At 36.5% G+C, this 24,607-nt stretch overlaps 1 protein-coding gene across 1 annotated transcript; it reads right to left on the reverse strand.

Moving 5' to 3' along the window:
* Positions 1-3,948: 3,948 nt before the first annotated feature.
* Positions 3,949-23,231, reverse strand: LOC118056773 (glutamate receptor 2.9). Its single transcript, XM_035069118.2, has 6 exons — positions 22,952-23,231; positions 20,657-21,900; positions 20,102-20,408; positions 19,621-20,018; positions 19,235-19,457; positions 3,949-4,082 (listed from the first exon to the last, which is right to left on the reverse strand). Exons 1-6 carry the CDS (start codon positions 23,229-23,231, stop codon positions 3,949-3,951), a joined length of 2,586 nt encoding a protein of 861 aa, XP_034925009.2.
* Between the last annotated feature and the right edge of the window lie 1,376 nt (positions 23,232-24,607).

The following is a 24,607-nucleotide window of genomic DNA, read 5'->3' on the forward strand; positions in this document are numbered from 1 at the left end:
GCACCTGGTGTCAAACAACGCCTACCAACTCAAAAGAAACAATGTGGTTTCTTGATTCGGGCTGCAACAATCATATGACAGGAGATAAGAAGTGGTTTAGTCATCTAGATGAAACCTTTTGGCAATTTGTGAAGCTTGGCAATGACACCAAAATGGCTGTGATGGGGAAAGGAAACATCAAGCTTCGGATTAATGGCACAAGTCAGCTGATTGGTGATGTATTTTACTTACCTGAGCTAAGAAATAATCTTCTTAGTATTGGTCAGCTTCAAGAACGCAACTTGGCTATTCTAATGGAACATGGTGAATGCAAAATTTATAATCATAAACGAGGGTTAATTATGAGTACTCAAATGTCTGCTAATCGGATGTTTATCCTTCTGGCTGAACGAGAAACATAGATGCAAACTCAAGTCCTCATTCCTACATGCTTCAAGACTACATCTGAAAGTCCAGCTGATCTATGGCACCGTAGATATGGGCATCTACATTTCAAAGGCTTGAGTATCTTGTCCCGTAAGCAAATGGTGAAAGGCCTGCCTCATCTCCATGAGTCCTCTACTGTCTGCACAGTATGTATGACAGGGAAGCAGCATCGAGAATTCATCCCCAGAAAGAGTATGTGGAGAGCTACACAAAAATTGCAACTCATTCATGCTGACATCTGTGGTCCCATTACACCCGAGTCCAGCAGTCATAAGAGGTATATACTCACATTTACAGATGATTATAGCAGAAAACTGTGGACTTATTTTCTGAATCTTAAATCCGAAGCACTTGCCATGTTCAAAAAGTTCAAGTGTCTAGTAGAAAAAGAATCTGCAAATGTTATATGCTGTCTTCGAACTGATCGGGGGGGGGGGAGTTTACTTCGTCTGATTTCAATGAATACTGCAGCTCTAATGGTATTGTTAGACAACTCACAGCAGCCTATACCCCTCAGCAAAATGGGGTTGCAGAGCGAAAAAACCGAACTATTATGAATATGGTGCGTTGTATATTAGCAGAAAAGCTGGTACCAAAAATATTTTGGCCAGAAGCTGTCAACTGGGCAGTTCATCTGCTCAACCGTTGTCCTACATTTGCAGTTAAAGACATGACACCAGAGGAAGCTTGGTCTGGGTTCAAGCCATCAGTAGAATACTTCAAAGTGTTCGGTTGCATTGGTCATGTTCATATTCATGATAAGCACCGGCAAAAACTTGATGATAAAAGCCATCGGTGTATCTTCTTGGGGTTGAGTCAGGAATCTAAAGCTTATAGAATGTATGATCCAGTGTCTGAAAAAATCATTGTGAGCAGAGATGTGGTGTTTGAAGAAGATAAGCAATGGGATTGGAGTACGGTAGAAACTGAAAATCAAACTCTTACGTGGGGTGACAATGCAGAAACAGAATGGCAGCATGCGGATCATCCAGCACGAGAACATGACAATGTAGAAGCAGAACAAATGGTTGACAACAATGATGAACTTAATGTGCAACCAACATTTGAAGGAGATGATAATGCAGAAGAAGAGCCACAGGGTGACAGCAATACTACTGGTGACAGTTCTGGAGTTGCTGATGCAAATTCTCCTGGAATTATTTCTTCATCCAGCGAAGACATTTCCAGTCTAGCTCAAGGGAGAGTTAGACGGATACCAGCTTACTTGCAAGATTATATAACTGGTGACGGCTCATCTGACTCAGATGAAGAAAGTAACTTCATGTTGCTCACAGCCTCCAATGATCCCATCTCTTTTGAAGAAGCTGCCAAGCACCCGAAGTGGAGAGAAGCAATGGATTTGGAAATTAATTCTATTGAGAAGAATAGAACGTGGGAGCTGACTACACTTCCATATGGAGCCAAACATATTGGAGTAAAATGGGTCTTCAAGACCAAGCTTAATGAGAATGGGAAAGTAGATAAATTCAAAGCAAGGCTTGTCGCAAAGGGTTTCTCACAGAAATTTGGAATTGACTACACTGAAGTCTTTGCACCGGTAGCTCGATGGGATACTATTCGAATGATACTAGCTCTTGCTGCTTGTAGAGGTTGGGATGTGTATCAGCTCGATGTGAAAAGTGCTTTCTTGCATGGAGAGCTCAACGAAGCCGTTTTTATTGAACAACCACAAGGCTATGAAGTAAAAGGAGCAGAATACAAGGTTTACAAACTCAAGAAAGCTCTATATGGACTCAAGCAAGCTCCTCGAGCTTGGTACAACAAACTAGAGTCCTATTTCATTAAAGAAGGTTTTGAAAGGTGTCCGAGTGAACATACCTTGTTTACAAAGAAAATGGAAGGGAAATGTCTTCTTGTAAGTGTTTACGTTGACGATCTTATTTTTACAGGAAATAATGTAGAAATGTTCGAAAGGTTCAAGAACTCTATGAAACAAGAGTTTGACATGTCTGATCTTGGGAGAATGAAATATTTTCTTGGCGTGGAAGTAGTACAACATAGAGGAGGGATCTTCATCAATCAAAGGAAATATGCTAATGAGGTGCTTGAAAGATTTGGCATGAGAAATTGCAATCCTGTCAAAAATCCAATTATACCGGGTTTCAAACTTGCAAAAAACGAAGGTGGGGTAAGTGTTGATGCCACAACATATAAGCAGATGGTGGGTAGCCTCATGTACTTGACTGCCACCAGACCAGACTTAGCATTTGTGGTAAGTTTGGTCAGCAGATTCATGGAACGACCAACTGAGTTACATCAACAAGCTGTAAAGAGAGTTCTTCGTTACATCAAAGGGACAACTGAACTGGGAATCTCTTATCAAAAAGGAGGAGAAGAGAAGTTGGCAGCCTATACGGACAACAACTATGCAGGAGATACTGAAGACCGGAAAAGCACATCAGGATATGCATTCTTACTCAGTTCAGGTGCTGTCGCATGGTCTTCAAAGAAACAACCAGTAGTTACTCTTTCCACTACTGAAGCCGAGTTCATAGCTGCTGCCGCTTGCACATGTCAAAGTATATGGATGCGAAAAATTCATGATGAACTTGGTTTTGAACGAAGCAAGTGCACTGATATATTCTGTGATAACAACTCTACTATCAAATTATCAAAAAATCCTGTTATGCACGGAAGAAGCAAGCACATTGATGTTAGATTCCATTTTCTTCGTGACTTAACAATGGATGGAATTGTTAAGTTAGAGTTTTGTGGTTCCAAAGATCAGTTGGCAAATATTATGACTAAGCCTTTGACGCTTGAAGTATTCACAAGACTGAGAGAACTACTTGGAGTTTGCACAACACCAATTTTAAACTGACAAAATTGCAAGTCAGTTTAAGGGAGAGTTTGTTGTGTTGATTTAGTATTAACCGTTACTGCTATTTAAGTTAATAATGTCCGGATCCTTTGGACTTCAGTTTTTAATTCGATTTTCTTGTAACCGTTTGACCACGTCTTTAGTGGTTCCGTTATTTCCATTATTCCTGCTGTGTAAAGGCTGATATAAAGCCTTAATCTCTCATCTGAAATAATATAGTTTTCTTGCTTTTAACAATTGTTTGTATAATTAAGAGCTTAAGAAACTGTCAAACACTCCCTCTATTCACTCCTCTTTCGACCATTTTCAGTACTTCTCCCTTTCCCCTCTATCAAAATAAACAAACCAAACAACTGCCCCCCCTGGTTTTGATTTTTCTCTCTAGCCGGCTGCAAGACAAGCCTTCTCTTCTCAACACCAGCCTCTCCATTCTCACACACGTTTTCCTTTTCCAAACGAGTTGCCTAATAACGCCATTTCCCCCATTTCTGCCCAACATCGTTTCCTTCTCCCAGCTAACCCAAGATACCCATCATCCCTCTCATCTCTCAGCCCCACAAACTAACCTCCCTTGCATCAAGACAACCACCATCTTCTTCTCCACTGGACCTTCCCTCCTCACTCTCCTCTCACAACCTTCCCATCTCCACCTGACAGACCTAACAACCCATTCTCCTAAACTAGCCACCAGCTCGTGAAGACTCGGCCATCCCCGTTCTCTTCTTCACCTCCCTGCAGATTGGCCTCCACAGAAGCCAGCCACCGCCTCTAATAGCACCACCTTTCTTGTTCATTCCTCTTCCTTGTCGGCGACCTGAAACAGAGAAGAAAGCAAAGGCCAAACAGATATGTGGGAAGCAGATCTAAAAAAAAAAAAAAACTGAGAAAGAAAGGGTCATTACTAGAAACTCGCTAAATACCAACGAAATCCCCGACGGAATAATTCTGTCAGTATTTTACGGTCAAAATTACCGACGGAATATTTCCGTCCGTAAGGCGGTCGGTACTTACCGACGGTTTGATTCCGACATTAGAATTAATGAAAAAAGGGCAGGTACCTAAGATGGAGGTTTTGGCGGGTGATTTTTCCGACAAAATCACCGACGGATTCAAAACCTGGGACCCGTACGGGAGACGTGATTGGTTTATCGTTAAAAATACCGACGAAATCACCGACGGATTTGAATGCCAGTTCCGTACAGGTGACGTGACAGGTACACCGTCTAAAAATACCGACGGAATTGAAAAGCAGGTCTGTGCGGTGATGTGTCGATTCCCCGTCACAATTAGCTACGGATTCACCGACGTATTCACCGACGATGTTTTTTCGTCGGTGAGTCCATTGGAAAAAGTGAATATATGGCCGCTTTGCCGACACTCTCCTCCCCTATTTCTCCTTCTTCTTCCTAATCCTAAGTCTCCCCATCTGCAAATAACCAGCCCCTCCTCGCCCCCATACAAAAATCTTTCTCATCTCAACAGTTGTATTTCTTGAAGTTTTGTGGTCACAACATCCGTGTTATGATTTACCGACGGATTTTATCAATTTTTGTAAGTAATTCTATCTGTTTAAATTTTAACATTTAAATGTCAATTTTATTGTTTTTGTAGTATATGTATTTTTATTAGTAGATGTACATGTTTTATTGTTTTTTCTCAAACAAACTTGTAGTTTATGAATGTATAATTTTATACCTGTTATAGTTTGTTTTAGATTTTGTAAGATTGTATTTGTTTGTAAACTGTTAAAACTTTGTGGAATTACCGAATTATATGTTATGTTTTGAAATAATTAATAGCTTGCTTAAGTTTTATCAATGGTATTGCAGAGTGGTAATTTCTATTAATATAATATATATATATATATATATATATATATTAATTTGTATGGACGTTGATAAATGATAATGAATATTTAATATTTATAAGAAGTTGTGATTGGTTTGTTGGATAATCTCGAGGTAAAGTAATATATTTACAAGTTTATTTACCTAACTTAGTTAATTAATATGTACATGATGTCATCATAATTTTATAGAGGTTAGATAGAAGTCATGGATGTATCTAGATTCACCCCAAGGATTGCGGAGGATGGATTATTGTAACGGGGTTCAGGGTTTTATTAATTTCACAACATCTATTCCCAGAAATTTTACTGGAGGCGGTATTAGGTGTCCATGCAGGAAGTGTCAAAATAAAAAGTATCTGCATCCAGATGTTGTAATGATGCATCTTCTACAGAAAAGGTTTGTGGAGGATTACCAGTGTTGGTATGCACATTGAGAGGTATTTGTTAGTAATAGGAGAATGAGAGAAACGGTGGTTGGGTCAACTTCTAGTGCTAGCAATGTGCATGAAGCAGCAAATGACAACACTAATCCTTATAGAAACATGGTTATGGATGCAATGAGAATGAATCAAGGTAATGTCAGTCAATGTCCAATCGTATAAGAAGAACCTAATGCGTAGGCAGCTAGGTTTTTTGATTTGTTGAAAGATTCTGACGAACCATTATGAGATGACTACACAAACCACAGTAAATTGTCGGCCGTGGCACAAGTGTTCACCATCAAGTCAGATCACGGGCTGAGTGAGGCCGGGTATGACAAAATTATTGATTGGGCAAGAAACATTTTACCTGAAGGGAACAAGCTGAAAGAGAACTTCTATGCTGCGAAGTCCATGATGAAACCCCTCGGTTTAGGATACCAGAAAATTGACATGTGCCCTAACTTCTGCATGTTATACTACCTTGAAAATGCTGAGATGACCGAGGGCATGACATGCGGGCATTCTCGTTACAAACCCAGAACTGGCAGGGGAAAGACTCTAGTGGCGTATAAAAAACTTAGATATTTCCCGATCACACCTAGACTGCAGAGGTTATTCATGTCACGAAGGACTGCTGAGCACATGACATGGCACCAAACACATGATGCGGTTGATGGTGTGATGTTGCATCCTTCTGATGGCGAAGCGTGGAAACGCTTTAACAGTGTGCATCCTGACTTTTCAGCTGAATCAAGGAATGTCCGTCTTGGGTTGTGTACAGACTGATTCAACCCATTTGGGTCATTTGCTGCTTCCTATTCTTGTTGGCCGGTCATACTCACAGTTTATAACTTGCCGCCGGGAATGTGTATGAGGTCGGAGTTCATGTTTTTATCTACTGTCATACCCGGTCCAAGCAGCCCGGGGCGGAATATAGATGTTTGTCTTCGACCGTTGATTGATGAGCTGGCGCAGTTGTGGTCCTCCGGAGCTCTGACTTATGATATAACGAGGAAACAAAATTTCCTTATGAGGGCGGCTTTGATGTGGACTATCAATGATTTTCCAGCTTATGGAATGCTTTCTGGTTGGAGCACACATGGGAAACTCGCATGTCCATACTGCATTGAAAACAACAAGGCATTCACGCTATCAAACGGAGGTAAAGCTTCTTTTTTTTACTGTCACCGTCGCTTTTTGCCACTTAATCACAGGTTCAGAAAGAACAGAAAAGATTTCTTTATTGGCAGAGTTGAAAAAGATGTTACATCCTCGCGTCTTTCTGGTGAAGAATTGTATCATGTTGTATAAGAGTACAGTGACATTGTGTTTGGCCTTCAATCAGGTAAGCAAAAGTTTCATGGTTTTGGTTTGACCCATAATTGGGTAAAGCGAAGTATCTTTTGGGAGCTTTCTTATTGGAAGACCAATCTTCTCCGCCATAACCTTGACGTCATGCACATCGAAAAGAACGTGTTTGAGAATATTTTCAACACCGTCATGGATGTGAAGGGGAAGACAAAGGACAACATCAAGTCTAGATTGGATATAGCTTTATACTGTAACCGTAAAAATATGGAGTTGGTTTATGAGGAGTCAGGGGTCGCAAAACCAAGGGCAAGGTTCGTGTTAGAGAAAAACGCACAACTACTAGTCTACAAATGGCTTAAGAGTCTGTGTTTTCCGGATGGACATGCATCGAACATATCAAGACTTGTTAATATAGAGGACTGCAGATTGTATGGAATGAAGAGTCATGACTGCCACGTGTTTATGTAAACACTCATCCCATTAGCTTTTCGTGATTTATTGCCAAAGGGAATATGGGATGCACTGACGGAGATCAGTCATTTCTTTAGAGATATATGCTCCAGCAAGTTGAATGTTGAGCACATTGAGAGGCTTCAAATAAATATAATCGAGACACTATGCAAACTTGAGATGATATTCCCTCCTTCATTTTTTGACTCAATAGAGCATCTCCCTATACATCTACCGTTCGAGGCAAAAGCTGGAGGACCGGTCCAATATAGATGGATTTACCCATTCGAACGGTGAGATATTACAGTCGCAATGGAATTCATATCTAAAAGTTTTTTCTATGTTTTTCTTAATTGGAAATACTTGAATTGTAATTCAATGCAGGTACTTGTTTAATCTCAAGAAAAAGGTTAAGAACAAGGCATATGTTGAGGCTTCGATATGTGAGGCCTATATTGTTGAAGAGATATCAACATTTATCTCGTACTATTTCGAACCTCATATGAGAACAAGAATCAATTGCGTTCCACGGCATGACGATGGCGGTGAAGTGCCTTCCAGTGAGAACTTGTCAATATTCTCCAAAACTGGACGACCCACACCTAAAAATGTCGTACGAGGAAGATATTTGTCGGAAATAGAATTCAAACAAGCACACAACTATGTTCTATTTAACTGTGATGAGCTGAGACCATTTATTCAGTAAGTTTATATATGTGTAATACTAATTAAACTTTGTCTGTAAAATATTGGTAATTATATATTGTGAAATCATACACTCATTATCACTTGTAGGCAATATCGACAATATTTGCTCTCCAATAACTCGCAGCTGACCGACTTCTAGATCTTTCAGTTACAAGATGAACAATTTGCCACATGGTTCAGAACACATGTAAGCACTATCACAAACTCATTCTAACTTGCAAAATTACTGTATATATGCATGCCATTACAAGATTCTCGTTCATTTACCGTTTATTGATGTACATTACATGTATACAAGGTTTATCAAATGGGAAGAAGTGCGTCTAAGTCATTGTCTTCACTAAGCCTCGGGCCTGAAAGAAAAGTTAAGTGCTACAATGGGTATTTTGTCAATGGATATATTTTCCATACTGAAGAGTACGGGCAAGGAAGAAAGACATACAACTGCGGTGTTTGTGTTAAAGGATCCACAAATAGTGAGTTAGAAGTTGACTACTATGGTAGATTAGAAGAGGTTGTCGAACTACAATATCATAACGAGCAGAATACAATGTTTTTATTTAAATGCTATTGGTATGACACGACGGACAGAGGAATCAGAGTTGATACGTACCATGGTCTGGTCGAAATCAACTCAAAAGCTAGACTCCGCAACATAAACGATGTCTTTGTTTTCGCAAAGCAATGTCAACAAGTTTATTACACATACACCCCTTCATTTAGAAAGGATCGATCAAGAGTTGATTGGTTGTCCGTTTTAAAAACGAAACCACGGGGTCATGTCAAGGTTGTTCAGGATGAGAACGAAGAAACAAGTGTGCGGGATAAAGTCTTTCAAGTTAGTGAGTTGGTTGAACCATATCGAGTTGCTCCTTCGATTGAATTGGAAGAAAATTCAAATTTTCGTGTTTCCGATGATAGTCTTGTTGATGTTGACGTAGAGGAGTCGAACGTTGTTTTGAGCTCTAGTGGACAAGCAAATGTCGATGAAGAAGATGATATCCATATTGAAGATTGCGATGAAGGTGATGGCTATTCAATTGATGACGATGAAGAAGAAGAAGAAGAAGATAATTCTGACTAGTTCTGTGTAAAACCCTTTTCTTAATGTAATTTACATTATGGATGATATATTTTGAAACATGAAATATATATTTATCGTTTAAGCACTATTGCTATTGTTTTATGCGATGGATAGTTTGTCATTGAATTTTTTGCAGGAAGGTAAACAGAAAATACAAACACAACACCTAATGTACATTGAAAATCACCGACGTCCATACCGACGGACCACTGTCTGTCGGCATCTCACATAGAGTTAAAAAATAATTACACCTAAATGCCACCATCACCGACGTCCATACCGATGGACATTAGTCCGTCGGTATCTCACAGAGAGTTCGAAAATAATTACACCAAAATGCCACAATCACCGACGTACATACCAACGAATTTATCGACGTCTTCACCGATGGACAGTCGTTCGTCGGCATCTCACAGAGAGTTCAAAAATAATTACACCGAAATGCCACAATCACTGACGTCCATACTGACGGACTGAAGTCCGTCGACATCTCATAGAGAGTTCAAAAATAATTACACTGAAATGCGACAATCACCGACGCCCATACCGACGGACAGTCGTCCGTCGGCATGTCACAGAGAGTTCGAAAATAATTACACTGAAATGCCACAATCACCAACGTCCATACCGATGAATTTATCGACGTCCATACCGATGGAATTTGTCCGTCGGTAAGTTCTCGATGGAAAATTTTACCGACAAAAATACCAACGGAATGCGCAAATTCCAAAGGGTGTGAATTGAATGCACCTCTGACCGTGTCAGCTTACCGACGGACCGCGAATAATTTGGAGGGCAATTAAAAAATTCAGTGCGAAATTCAAACTTTACCGACGGATTGTTTAACTTTTACCGATGAATTTAAAAAATTAATAATATTTTTTTAATATCTGTCGGTAAATCTGCCATATAACATATAACTTCCGGCGCCCGCCGCTTCCTCTTATTTTTTCTTCTCCTCCGTTTTTCTTCTCCTCCGGACAAGCAAATTTTCAGTTTTTTGCTCTCAATCCTTCAAACCTTTCACCTTGAATCTCTTGCAAGATTTGAATAAAGGTATGTGGTTTTTTCTATTTTATTTTATTTTGTTTTATTTTAGTTGTAGTTGTTTTTATTTTTGTTATTTTGTTGTTTTGGTGTATTTTGTTGTAATGTAGATAAAGTTTTGAATTGGACATATTATTAAGGTATGTATATTTCGTTTCTTCTATTGATGTAGGTTTTTTTTTTTGAATTTTTTTAATATTTTTTTGAATTGTGTTGTTATAATTGGTATTAGTTAATTTATTGGATGTTTGATGTTAAAGTTGAATCTAACTTAGAATTAGTAATTGACTATGTTAGAATAATTAGTAATTTTACTCTATTATTGCATGATTTGTATTTAATTATTTCCATTGATTTTAATTGGTAGTTTATATATATTTTTTAATTTATTGAATATAATTTATTGTTGTATTGCCATATATAATTATTGATTAATTTGTTGAATTAATATTGTTAATGTTGAATTTACCTTAGAATAATTTTATTGTTGTATTGCCATAATGGATATTTAATAATTTGTTGAATTAATATTGTTAATGTTGAATTTATCTTAGATTTAGTAATTGAATATGTTGGAAGAATTATTAATTTTACTCTAACTTGATGATTTGTGTTTAATTGTTTCTATTTATTTTGAATTTATAGTTTTGTTGTATTGACATAATTATTGAATAATTTGTTGAATTGTTAATGTTGAATTTACCTTAGGATTAGTAATTGAATATATTGAAATAATTAGTATAGATTGGGTCAATTGGTTGTGGCTATTGTTAATATTTGCAGGTTTGTGGATTTTGGTAGTATCCAAGTATAGGGAAGCTGCTGCCAATTTTTTTTAACATTTTAATTGAATTATATATTTATTTATATAAAACTGGTTAGATGCACATAATAAAATCCAGAGCTTCACGTCCGGTCGCATCAAGTTTGTCTAGCAGTGACGAAGACATTTCCTTAGGTGCCTCTCAAGAAGAGGCACCTACACCACTTGCGCCGTTAGCTAATGCTGCCACTTCCAGCACTGTTTCACATCGCAGAAGCGGCGTGCCTTCACAGCGGAATCGATGGACCCGCAAGTACGAGGCACAATGGAAAGATAATCTTTCAATGTAAGTTTGTTAAGGTTTTAATTTTTTTTTTAAAAAACAAATTTAAAACAAATTTATGAAGTCACTATTTAATTAATTTCAATTCTTTTCAGGTTCAGAAACATTGAGGCCACCCGAGGAATATCATCGGCGTTTAAAGCGTCGATGGAGATTCCATTGTTTCAATGGAGTCAGATATCCAGGCATCCTGAATGGATGCCTCAAATCAATGCATGGTTTGCTAGATTTGAGGTTCATGTTAATATATAATTTCAGCTTATTTATGATAAATTCTTAATATAATTGTAAATAAATTATTAACATTTTTAAAAATTATTTTTTATACACAGAATCGATTCTGTTGGGACGAGGAACATAACAATGTTGTGAGGAGGGTATGGGAAAATCACGCGGCAACTAGGTAACATCGAAAACAATACAACTTTTTTTTACAAAAAAATTTTATGTTTTGAAATGTAAGTAGGTTGTGTGATTTTTGGTATGAAGACCAAAAAAAGGCAAAAAAAACTGCGAGGGATAGGGGGTTCCAAGGCTAGAACGATGTTGCGGTTTGGAGGGATTTCAAACCGATATACATCCCGGAGGATATATGGGCGCACTATCTTGAGCACGTGACGTCTGAGCGGTTCACACGATGCTTATAGTCCGGTGCTGGCAACCGGAATCGGCCCATTCATGGCTCGGTGACAACGCACACCGGCGGCTCCGTTCCGTTTGCTGCACATGCGAAACGGATGGTAAGATTAATTTAAATGAAATATATCGTTCAATTAATTTGTTGTTAATAAATTTTTTTCATTATAGGCTACGTCTCTTGGACGTGAGCCGAGCCCTATGGAGCTGTTTGTGGAGACGCACGTGCGGAGACAAGACCGCCAAAAGGGGGTGCAATAGTTTGTTGACAGTCGCACTCAACATTTTATGGTATGTTTATTCAACCATTTTATTTTGTAAGTTATTATTATATTTATTGAATTGAATATGATAATTACTTTTTTTATTTTCAAGAGACATATAATAATCGGTTGAGGGAGACATACGGGGACGATCCTTCGACCCATCCGGAATTTGATCCGGATTTATGGATGGAGGCTGGATCGTCAGGTGGACCCGATAAGAATTGGGTTTACGGGCTCTCCAACACTAGGGCTGACAACTTGCGGGCGACCCGTACTGCTTCAACCATCGGGAGCTCTCAATCAGTACCGAGCTTCCAATTTAAGGAGTTTGTGGCCTTACAGCAAAGGTGCGATCACCTATCAGAGGCGTACACACAACTCAAAGAACAATACATAACAGAATCTGCATAACAAAGAGCGGCCTATGAAGAGCTTCGTCAAATGGTCATCAACATGACACAAGGCGGAACATGTGCACCCAATCCAAGTTGGCCGCATAACAGCCAGCCTCCTCCTCCTCCTGATCCTCCTCAACCTCCTTTATATTAATTTTTGATAAACATTATTTACATTTAAAATTTCATTTAATGATTTTTGGAACAATTTCATTTTGTAATGAATATTATTTATCTTTCATTTTTTGTTTTTGATGCTTAATATAAATTTTATTTCCATAATTGGTTTTTATTACCATTAATTTATATCATTTTATATTATGTATTCTAAATAATTATATAAAAAAAACAATTACAAAGGGATTTACCGACAGACTAAATCCGTCGGCATTAGACAGTAGCCGCGACCATCACCGACAAATTTCTAGACAGATAAATTCGGTTAGTGTTTTCATGACTCACCAACGGATATACCGACAGCAATAATCCGTCGGTATTATAATTTACCGACGAACTTACAGACGGAATATTCTGTCGGTATTTCAACAATTTACCGATGGAAATTAACCATCGATGAATCTGATATCACCGACGGAATAACAATCCGTCGGTATTTGTGAAGCGGGAAAGTGTTTTTTTTGCACGCAAATTCCGTCTGTAAAACCGTCGGTAAATGGTTTTTTTGTTTTTCCGACCGATATAGCGACGGAATGTGGAATCACCGACGAAAGGTAAGCCGACGGACGTATTCCGTTGATACTTTAGTCGGTAAAAAATTTACCGACGTACAATCAATTACATACCGATGAAATATGTCCGTCGGTAAAACTATGAATTCTTGTTGTGGGTGTGAAGCTTGTTGTTACGTTTTGTTCTTTTTATAGGTGACAATGGTTGTCAACGTTGGTGCAGAAGGGGAAAGGAAGAGAAAGCGTCCTAGATCCGCCCATCTCTTGGGTTGTGCCAGCGGCGGCGCGTGAACCCACGTGCTGCCAGTGTCAATCGCACGTGGAACAACGCGCCGCCACTATTTTGGTGGTGCAGAAGGCCTTCCTTGCAATTCCAGATTGTTTTGGAGCTATTATTGTAATTTTAAATTGTTTAATGTAATTTTTGTATAGTTTTAAATTTTTTATAATTTGTAGTGTGGATCTAAAAAATAAAAAAAGAAAAAATATAGTGAAAGTGAATGTGTTTGTTTTTTTTTTAATGATAAAATTGCAAAGAATAAAGAAGAATTTAATATTTTGATTTGTTCACGGTTAATAATTATAAACTTACACGTAAGTTATATTTCTAATATCTGAGGAAAAAACAAAAAAATTATAACTTCTTTAACATGTCAAAGCCACGAAGTAGCTTACCTAAGGTAGGGTGCGTTAGGGGTTCTAATACCTTTCCTAACCACAACCAGTTCCTTACCCGTGAATCTCAAACAAGATCAGTACACCCGAGTTTTCTAGTAGCCCTCAATTAAGTACTAAGTGGAAACTCCTAAGAATAAATCAAGCAAACAAAAATTGCCAATCGACGCCACGCGGGTGACTTGCAACATGACCTATCACTTGATTGTCTCTTCTCTAATCACTTAAAGTGATCAGGAAATCAAGGTCCAAATTTTTAGAGAATGATATACAAATGAAAGGCTTTTTAAAGACTTTTTTTATTCATTTACTTGTTATTTTTTAGACAACTTTCTCTTCTCTCCCAAACCAAAGACCAAGATGAGAAGAAAATAAAGTTTTGGATAAAATACATGATTCCCAAACTAAAGGGACCATAAAAGAACTTTGACAAAACCTAAAGGCAAGACTTAGCCAAAAAACAGAGGGACTATTTTTTTTTTTTGTAATATGGCTACCTTTATTTACCTTCTTCAAATTTGGTCTCTTAACTTTTAATTTCATGCAAACAATACAATCAAATAAATTTATACTAAATCAAGTGCCCACCATATGATGAGATGATTTGTTAAGACTATGATAGTCTTATGGAATGCAAGGAGAAAAAAAAAATTACAAAGACAAAGTCCTAAAAAATACAATATTTAAGGAATAAATAAAAAAAACCAAATGAAAAGAAAAAATTTGAAGGACCAAAAGTAAAGAACATTCATCTAGTGAACATATGAGGGGTGCCACAAGGAAAACACTAGATGATGCAAGCAGAAGCTAAAGACAACAATAAAAAACATAGAACACATGAATTTAATAAAGGAAAGGGGTTGCAAGTGTGGACCTTGAATTTGCAGTTTTATTCTCTTTAAAAATAATACTCAAGAAATCTATCTTCTTAGGAGGTTTACGAAACCTTAAATAGGTTAGAAACTATACCTCAATAAGAAAATAAAAATAAAAATCCAAAAATAAATAGAAAATACCATAAAATCCGAAGCAATACATGAAATTAAAAATAACAAGGAAAATAACAAAACTATCAAAACCAAGGTCCTGAGCGACAATTTTTTTTTTTTTTTATATATCTAAAGATTTGAAGGTTTACATAACAATATATTTGGATACTATAAGTAAAACAACCTCCAAAAAATCTTGTAAAAATTTAAGCTCGATCTAACGATCGAATAAAAAATTATGCTCATTTTAAGCTATAATTCTAGTATGGTGTGACCAAACTTCCTCTTGAATCTAGACATGTTCCATTACTCCTTCCACATATTTAATTTGTCTGTGATTGATCATCATTTAGTCATGGAAAACCCATATTTGACTACTTATAATCACATGTTATCTCAAGCCAACGACATCATTCTTCCCGGATTGGAGTGAACTCATCATCAAGTTTTGTTACTCCTCTAGATAAGATGTCAAATATTGGACTTTGAAGACATCAAAGGTCTTTAGGTGATTAGGAAGATGAATCATGTACACATTATCATTTATATCCTGCAACATCTCGCAAGGGCCTATCTTCCATTCCTTCAACTTGTTATACTCAGTCGTTGAAATGCTATCACGTGTAAGGACTGCTTATACCAAATCACCAACATCAAACACCACTATTCTACAATGAGTATTAGCCATGACTTTATATTTGGTATTGTTTTTTTTTTTATTGTCTACTTGACCTGCTCATGAATGTCATGCAAGTAATATGTCATGTCTATGGTTTAGACACTTAGTCATCCGATGTAAGGAATATGAATTAATTCCAATGCTCTAGAAAGATTATGTCCACAGACTATCTCAAAGGACTTAGTTGGGTGGTTCAATCCCAAAACCTTTTATAAGTAAACTCTATTTGTAGTAATGCCATATCCCACGGTTTTGGCTTATCTCCAACTAAGTTTCGTTGTAAGTTGCCAAGGCTTCAATTAACTATCTTTGTCTTAGGATGATAAGCACTGCTAAATTTACAAATGAAAGGCCTTATAAAGCCTTTTGTTATTCATTTAATTGCTATGTTTTAGACAACTCTCTCTTCTCTATCAAACCATGGACCAAAATGACAAAAAAATAAAGTTTTGAATTAAAATACATGATTCCCAAACTAAAGGGACCATAACATAACTTTGATGAAACCCTAAGGCAAGACTTAGCCAAAAAATGGAGGGACTATTTTTTTTATAATACGACTGCCTTTATTTACCTTCTTCAAATTTGGTTCCTTAACTTTTAATTTAGTGCAAACAATCAAATATATTTATGTAAAATCAAGAGCCTACCATATGTAGGACGTTTTGTTAAGACTATGATAGTCTTATAGAATGTGAGGAGAAAAAAATTATGAAGACAAAGTCTGAAACAATGCAATGTTTAATTAAGGAATAAATAATAAAAAAACAAATGAAAAAAATAAAATTAAATTAAAGGAAAAAAAAAAGAGCATTCATTTAGTGAACATATGAGGGGAGCTACAAGGAAAACACCAATTGATGCAAGCGAAAGCTAAATACAACAATAAAAAAGAAAATAACTATAAAATCTAAAACAATGCATGAAATTAAAAAATAAAAGTAAAATAATAAAACTACCTAAACCCAAGGGTCTGAGTGAGATTTTTTTATATCTAAAGATTTGTATATCAATAAAGTTGGGTACTATAAGGAAAACAACCTCTGAAAAATCTTATAAAAATTTAAGCAGAATCCAACATTCAAATAAAAAATTATAGCCATTTTAAGCCATCATTTTGGTCTAGCATTATCAGACTTCTTCTTGAGTATAGACTTGTCTCACTAGTCCATCTATATAATCTATATGGGATAGATCATTATCTAGTCATGGCAAACCCATATTTGACTACTCATGATCACGACGACATCATTCATCCTCAAGTTTTTTTTCTCCTTTAACTAAGATGTCAAATGTCGGACATTGAAGACGTCAGAAGTCTTTAGGTGATTAGGTAGATAAATCATGTATACATTTTCATTTATTTCTTGTAACACCTCATATGAGCCCATCTTCTATTCATTTAACTTGTTATACTCACCTATTGGAAATTTATCACATGTAAGGACTGTTTATACCAAATTAACAACCTCAAACATCACTTTCCTACGATGAGTATTAGCCATGACTTTATACTTGACATTGTTTTTGTTGATTGTCTACTTGACTTGCTCATGAATGTTATGCAAGTAATCTATCATATCTGTAACTTGGACACTCAGTCGTCCGATGCAAGAAATATGAATTAATTCCAGTACTTTAGAAAACTTATCTCCATAGACTATCTTAAAAGGAAATATTAGAGGGCAAACAACATTCAGTTTTTTTTTTTTTTTTTTGAAATCACAAATGACTCATTGTCTATGTATTTTTTGTTAGTGTCTTTAGAATCTAACAACCACAAAGTCACTAGGAAATTAGGGCAAAGGTATTTTATGACTTGAAATTAATTTTTTTCAACTTATTTTTGACAAAAAATACATAGACAATGCTTGATTATTGTCTCGAGGCATAAGAGTTAAAGATAATAGAGACAAAAAAATAATTTGTAATTGGGACAACTTTGGGGTGAATTTTTGTATTTTCAAAACTAGATGTATAAAAGGGATGTCTCTAAAGATAGTATTTATTATATTTGATCCCTAAAGTATCCCTGTAAAAAACTCTTATTTCCAAACTTTTCTAACTATAACATATAAAGATAAAAATAATTATTATTTTAATTTTAAAACCTAACCCAGGTGTTGACCCAGGATAAGGCCCAAGATGGAGGTTAGGTATGTTAACTGGGGTTGACATGGGTCAATTATATATATATTTTTTCAAAAGGATCAAAATGATATAGTTTTGATCATTTGTTTTTTCAAAAAATTAATAGGTTTTTCACTTGGGTTTTGACCAAGTCATGGATTGACTTGAATTCTTGACCAAGTTAGGTTAGGTTAGGTGAATCTTTCCTATATTTCTCTTAAATCTAGAGCAGTCAAGACCTTGAGTTGTCAAGTCTCAGGGCAATTCGCTAGGCAAATCCGGGTCTATGACTAAGGTTATTATATTATTCTTAATTTCAACACGTAATGTCAACTAAAGTAAAAAAATTATAATTTTTTAATATGTAAGTTTGAATAGATTTTGTTTAATATAATTTTATTCGCAAGGATAAAATAGATTTTGTTTAATATTTTATTCTTATTTATCCATTATCAACCAAACACAATATGGTGATAGTCACTCTTTCTTGTACTTTATTATCAAATACAATTCTATCTCTGTCTCTTATTCTGTCTTTCCTCATATATTTGCATTGTTTTTGTCACGGGATTTTAACTAAACGATATCCTAGAAAACACTTTAGAGACCTTGATAAACATATTTATGGCCTTAAATGACCAAAAATTGGTTCAAAAACCCAAAATCAACATGAGTTTAAAAAACCTCCTTACCTCATATCTACCCTCTCAAGTAATGAAAAGGCCAAAAGTTATTCTAATGGAACTCTCTTCTCACCGAATATAATCCTTTAACATGAAAATCGATTTATTTCACGGCTAAAATCAGTGTCAATTGTACAATCAAAACTGATGACTTTTTCTTTCATCTCCTCAAATCAAGGACTAAAAAAAATAGTAAAATGAAGTTTTAGCCCACTTTAAAAAAAAAAAAACTAAAAGGATTACACAAAGGAACAGTGAATGCCAATAAGAATCAGCGTTAACCATCAACCTCTCCAGCACATTGCTGGAATACACATAATCCCGAGTCCCTATAATTCTGGCCTTCTCTTAATTCTTTACACTTCAAGTGAAAAATGTTTGATCACGGGCTTTATTTGAATGATTAGAATTCACCTTGTTTTATTTTGAATGGCATGAACAAAAAGAAATAGAGGGGAAAAAATCCTTACGAGAAAAAAACGTTGTACACGAAAGAAATTACAGTAAGTGCCTTCATTACAATGACAGCTAGCTCTCGTATGGGAAACGAAAAAACCAGGATTATTTACATGGTTATTAATAATTAATGATTTAGCTTTTGTACAAAATTGCAAAAAAAAAAGAGAAGTTACAGACAACATCATGATGTAAATGAAAAAAATGTAACCGATTTCCTGATCTTAAACTTGAGAGAGCTGGTTTGGTGCATGCTGTGGAGAAGAATTTCCAAGGCTTTCAACATTGCCCACTCTTCTGCTGAATCTCTTGCTTTGGTAGTACCAATGTTTGATGATAATGAACATAAGGCCCCTAATGGTTGTAAGTCCGGAAAAAGAACTAGCCATACAAAAAATGTAAATCACAAGAGCAATTGTTGATGTGACTCCAGTTATTATGAAGAGTGCCCGGAACCCATTGGGGCTAAGACTAAGATTTTCTTCTTCCTTGTCCTGGCATTTTTTAAGTACGCCAATATAGTTGTTCTCTAGTTGTACTAGCGTTCCATTTTCAGATACCTTCAGTAGAGCTTCATTAATACTTGCAAGCAATGGAGATCCCCGGGGAAATGCCTGCAGAGAACAAACCATGCAAATTTAAGCCTTTTTCGAATCAATCTAACTCAAGCTAGCTGGTTTGGTTTGGTCCCTTTCTTCTGAAACAACTGAAGTTGCAAAATTATTGCTTAAGAAAGCAAGGAAAAATGAGCTAGGAGGAGATAAATATACTACGTACAAATCCAAACCCTCCGATGTTGAATGTTGGCCCAGCTGCGATAAATTTCTTGCAAAATTTTGCAAGGAATATTTTGGCCAAAGGAGTTACAATAAAGGCAGCAGCAATTTCTTTCTTATTGAAGCCTTCAGCATATTCTTCTGCTGAGGCATAATGTTTAACGTTGTCGCGAGGAAAGCGTAAAACTTCTACCAGATATTTTTCCAAGTATGAACTTGAACAGTATCCAACAGCTGCATTGCTTTCCAGCAGCTCCTCAACACTGGTTACGGTGGGTTCAAGCCTCTGGACAGTCAACATGCTGGTGAGGTTGGCTGTATATGTCTGTATGACAACTAGAGCAACAAACAACCATACCACCACTGACATCCTTGACAAATTGCTGTGCAGTTTTCCACCTATACATATTCATCCCAATTGTATCCAATATAACAGTTCATGATCTAAAAGCGTACGGGAATTAAAGAAAAGAAGATTTTACCTTGCAAAGAGAAAAGAGTGTTGAAAGATAACCAAAGCATGATTCCTATTTGATGGAGCATGGAGCCTCCTAGTTCAGGATGAGCATGTCGCTCAATTAGCCAAACAACGAAACCATTGTATATGGTTATGACGGTTATTGAAGCCCACATGGATTTTGTAAAGGGTTTGATAAATGACCATTCTTTATTGCTTGATCGAGCAGGGACGACGAGCATCAATCCAGTTTCCGAGAAGGGATGTGAGAACTCCACGTGCGAGTATCTGCTAGCCACTATTGCCACATCACCGACCACGGCATCAAATTTCTGATGACATGGACCAAGAGTTAGTGTGCAGAGTAACGTTAAGTACAAGAAATGGTTGGTGATTTTGCTTCCATTACATTTTATTATAAAATAATTGACCATTTATGATGATTACAAATTTATTCTTCATTACGTTGACCAAAAGTAAGGACAATAGGCTATGCTTGTGAGGCTACTTATTAATCTTTTCTTGAGCTAAGCTATGATGTCAATGGTGCTAAGTGCTTTATGAAAGAGCAAATTCGTACCTTACCAATTTCGCCCACTAGATTATCGTAAGAGATGTTATTGAAGGCGACGAACTCGTATGGCAAATAGAATGGCAAGCGTCGTACCGTGGCATTGAAGATCTGAATTGCAAGGCCATCGAAAGAAGTTTCCTTCCGTGATTGATCGTATTCCACTTTCACGTACTCTTTGTAACCTGATTTTGCAGGCACGCCAACCAACAGTGGCTTCTCTCTTGTAAGCTCGGTCCATCCTCTAGGAGTATATCTAGGCCCCCCTGGCCAAAGCACTTGCTCCAAATCATTCATAAGAGGGCTGTATTTAGCATGTTTACCAATCGTCTCTGAGAAACCTAATCCACTTGACCAGAACCCGAGTTCCCTATAACTCTTTCCCACCACATTGATGATCTGAAACATCTGTGTTGGAGCCATTTTGTGATTGTTGAATTGAACTTTTCCTGACAGGCCATGAAAGTCAGTTTGCAAAACTTTTTCCAATAATTCTTGATTCCTCCTTTTACTTCCTTTCAATGCTCGAGCTATTGTCCAGATAGCATCATAGGCCTGCACTGCATAAATCCCAGGCTCACTGTTTTCCTCTTCAGGATTTTCTCTTCTAAACCTTTTACGAAATCTTGAGCTAAAATCCTGAAAACTTGTTCCTGTTTCCGAGAAGTAGCTCTTGACTCCTACAATTCCTTGCATCGATGAGATGATAGAGGCATTGATGGAGTGGACAATGCTTGTAATGTGATGTGTAGTGATCCAAACATAGTCTTTCTCCATCATTTTCAATTTCTTCGCCATCTCAAATAGACGCACGGCCAATGGTAATGACAGATGAACAACAAAGACTCTACACTGCTCGCTTTCAAGATTTTTAAGCTCTCTGGATAATAAATCGGAAGAAGCAAAAGACGAGAGGCCTACGAATTGGCTAACTTCTACACCTCTTTCTCCTAAGGAATCATGGAGATATGGTATGACTCCATTCGTCCAAGAACCTACATCTTCGTGTATTACAGTGACCCGATGCCAATTCCAAGACTTTACAATAGCAGCTATGGCTTTCATTTGTGCAAAATTGTCGTGTGAAGCTCCAAGTAGAAAGGGCCACTTCTCTGTCGTCCATTCTGGAATTGTGTCCGCAAAAGAAAAAATGGGAATTTTGTTTTTGGTGCAGATATCAGCAATCAATGACACCTCTTCCCATGTTTGCGGTCCTAGAATAGCCTGTACTTGTGTGTTGATGAGATCCATACCTGTAAATGCATAGAGTTCAAATTCTTGACTTCTTAGGCATGCTGACTAAATTATTTTTACACAGGCATGATTTAATGTTTGTGTATCCGATACCTTTCCAGGAGAGATGGCTATTTCCAATGTGTAGCTCACAAGTCTCTCAATGAGATGAAAGGAAAGAAAGAAAGAAAAAAAAAAAACTTTTATTTTTCTTGCACAGGTAGCAAGCAATTCTTGTGGTCCTGGCCTATTCATCAACTCTAATATGTGTGCATGGATACTAAATGAAGATAAATTATGCAGTGATGGAATGGAATAGGCATTGATGGTGTGCTCATATAAGAAATGCAAATCTGACAAAATATACCCTTTTCCACCATACTGAAAAAATGATTTGTGCTGCGTTTCCGTTTTGATCAAATTTTCATCTAAAATCATAGTTTCATTCCAATTAAAGACTAATTTTAATTTAAGATCATATGCAAGACATTTTATTCCAACATACATACATATATATATTCTCTATTTCCTTAATATTCATCACCAATTGATTATAAAAAAAACCCCCAAAAAAAAAAGAAAACCTATTCGAAGCAAATTGATATTTGCTTAAGATTTTTTGAGTTAGAGTGAACAACTACTTTCTGATGTAAACATAGAGACGAAAAGGATTTCTGGCTTTGTTTTTAATGCATGATTGACTAAGTCTATAACTTCTGTTTTATTCTTTTGGACCCAAGTCACATTTTAATGTTTTCTACGATTTTTATTTTTTGAGAAAATGTTTACTATGACTCGAAGTCTGGGGGTTGATCAATGATGGTTACATGTTTATTTTTATTGGTGATAGTTACACATTCGAAGCAATTATATTGAAGAACATTAATCAGCCTGTAAGTAATGCATTCGACTATGGAGATTAGAAAAGAGATTGCTTACACTTTGATGAGAGTTGGTTGTGATTTGGACTTCCTGCTCCTTTTCACCCTTTAATTTATTCTCTTAATCAAGTTGTTTCTCAGGCTTAGTTTCTGTTTAAGATAAGGAGATACAATGACAGCACAAACGTACCTGCAAGTGCTGCTCTGATGGGTTTCCTTTGATCGGTGTCGTTTACATGCAGAATCAAAGTTTGATTGGAGTGACGATACAAATCCTCCCTTGCGATTTCCATCGCTACTCTTTCTTCTTTACCAACACGGGAGCTTGTGTCGACTATGGCACCAACAACGCCATTAACATGCTGCAGGTTGCCCTTTGTCCCACTGCTTCGATCAGCTGCTATACTACTACTTGGTGTTAGTAACAAAACTACGGCCATTAACGAGAGCTCAAAATGAACAGTAGCCATTTCATGTGTTGAGGTATATTGGCGAACTAGAACTGATGCTCTCTTACCTCTGTATATGCCAAGATTTTTATTTTATTTTATTTTTTTAATTATTCGGTCAACTGCAAGATTTTTCTACTCTTTTTTCTTGGATTGGAGTCTAAGAAAGTATATATATATATAATATTCCAATTTAGTGATCCGCTGCATCTTTGCATACCTGTAATATTTTTACTGCGTATTAAGGTGTATAATTTTCAGAGTTCCTGCTCGTCAAAGTCGTTCAATCAATAAGAAACTAGGCATGCATTCAAAAAATTGACTTTCGTATTCGAAGAAGTATTCCATCGAGATTACCAGAATTATACATGAAGCAGAAATTAATCATTAATTTAACAGGGTAATTAATGATTGACTTTGTCAAGAATTTGTAAGGTAGGAAACGGCATTAGAGTTTCCTCGCAGCTTGGATTCACTGTCCGAAGGGTGACTACGCTACAAAGACTTTGAAACCTTCATGGCGGCTTAAATTTTGATATCACCAAATACCTCAATTTCCAACCACATGATTTTCTTAAAAAAAATTTTTTTTTTTAACTAACCAGCCAGATCCCATTGTTTTGTTCTTTGTTTTTAATTATCACAAATTTAATTTTTGTTTTCTATATTAACTTCTTTTTTTTTTTTTTCATGTCAGAAGGAAAATATATATCTTGTCCTGACCGTTCGTAGTCTATACGCGTCAATCTGGAGCACATCAATGTACTGACCGGTTCTTGAAGTTGGAATCTAGACGTTAGAATCTTGACTCAACCTAGATTTGTTGCTCTAATTAAAAGCTGGAATTCAGTATATGACCCGACAGCTTGTTATTCATCACAACTTGACCAATTCGTTGATGTAAAATTCTTGCTAGAACAAAACACATCTTCCTAGCTTAAAGTTGTGACTGAACTGTTTTTCTCTTTGAGCCTCGAACCTTGAGCCTTGACCCAAGCTTCTTTGTTGAATGTGCTTCGGTGCTAGTCAGTTTTTATACTGTCTGATTTAGGTGTTAATGGTTTGAAGCAGCGGTCTACGATTCATTCTTGTTAAGTCCTTTCCTTGTTAAGTCGGGTAGATGTGTAAACTAATGCTCTCATACTTTTGAGTTTGTCGATTCATTCCTATGTGTATATAAAAGTAACAAAAGATCACAGCTAATAAGTTTAATTCGACAAACGTTTTTCTATGACTAGTGCTGTAGGAGTTGCGTTTATTCCTTGGCTGTCATTTCTAGACTACTTATCTTATGAAAGACAACAATATTTTCGACTTAGAAAATAATTTAGTTAAAATATACCTATCTTAGATACAAACTAGCTTATGTTTCTACACTACGTTGTGCGTAAGTGTTA

Source organism: Populus alba, chromosome 1, assembly GCF_005239225.2.
Source record: "Populus alba chromosome 1, ASM523922v2, whole genome shotgun sequence".
In the NCBI taxonomy this organism is placed as follows: domain Eukaryota; kingdom Viridiplantae; phylum Streptophyta; class Magnoliopsida; order Malpighiales; family Salicaceae; genus Populus; species Populus alba.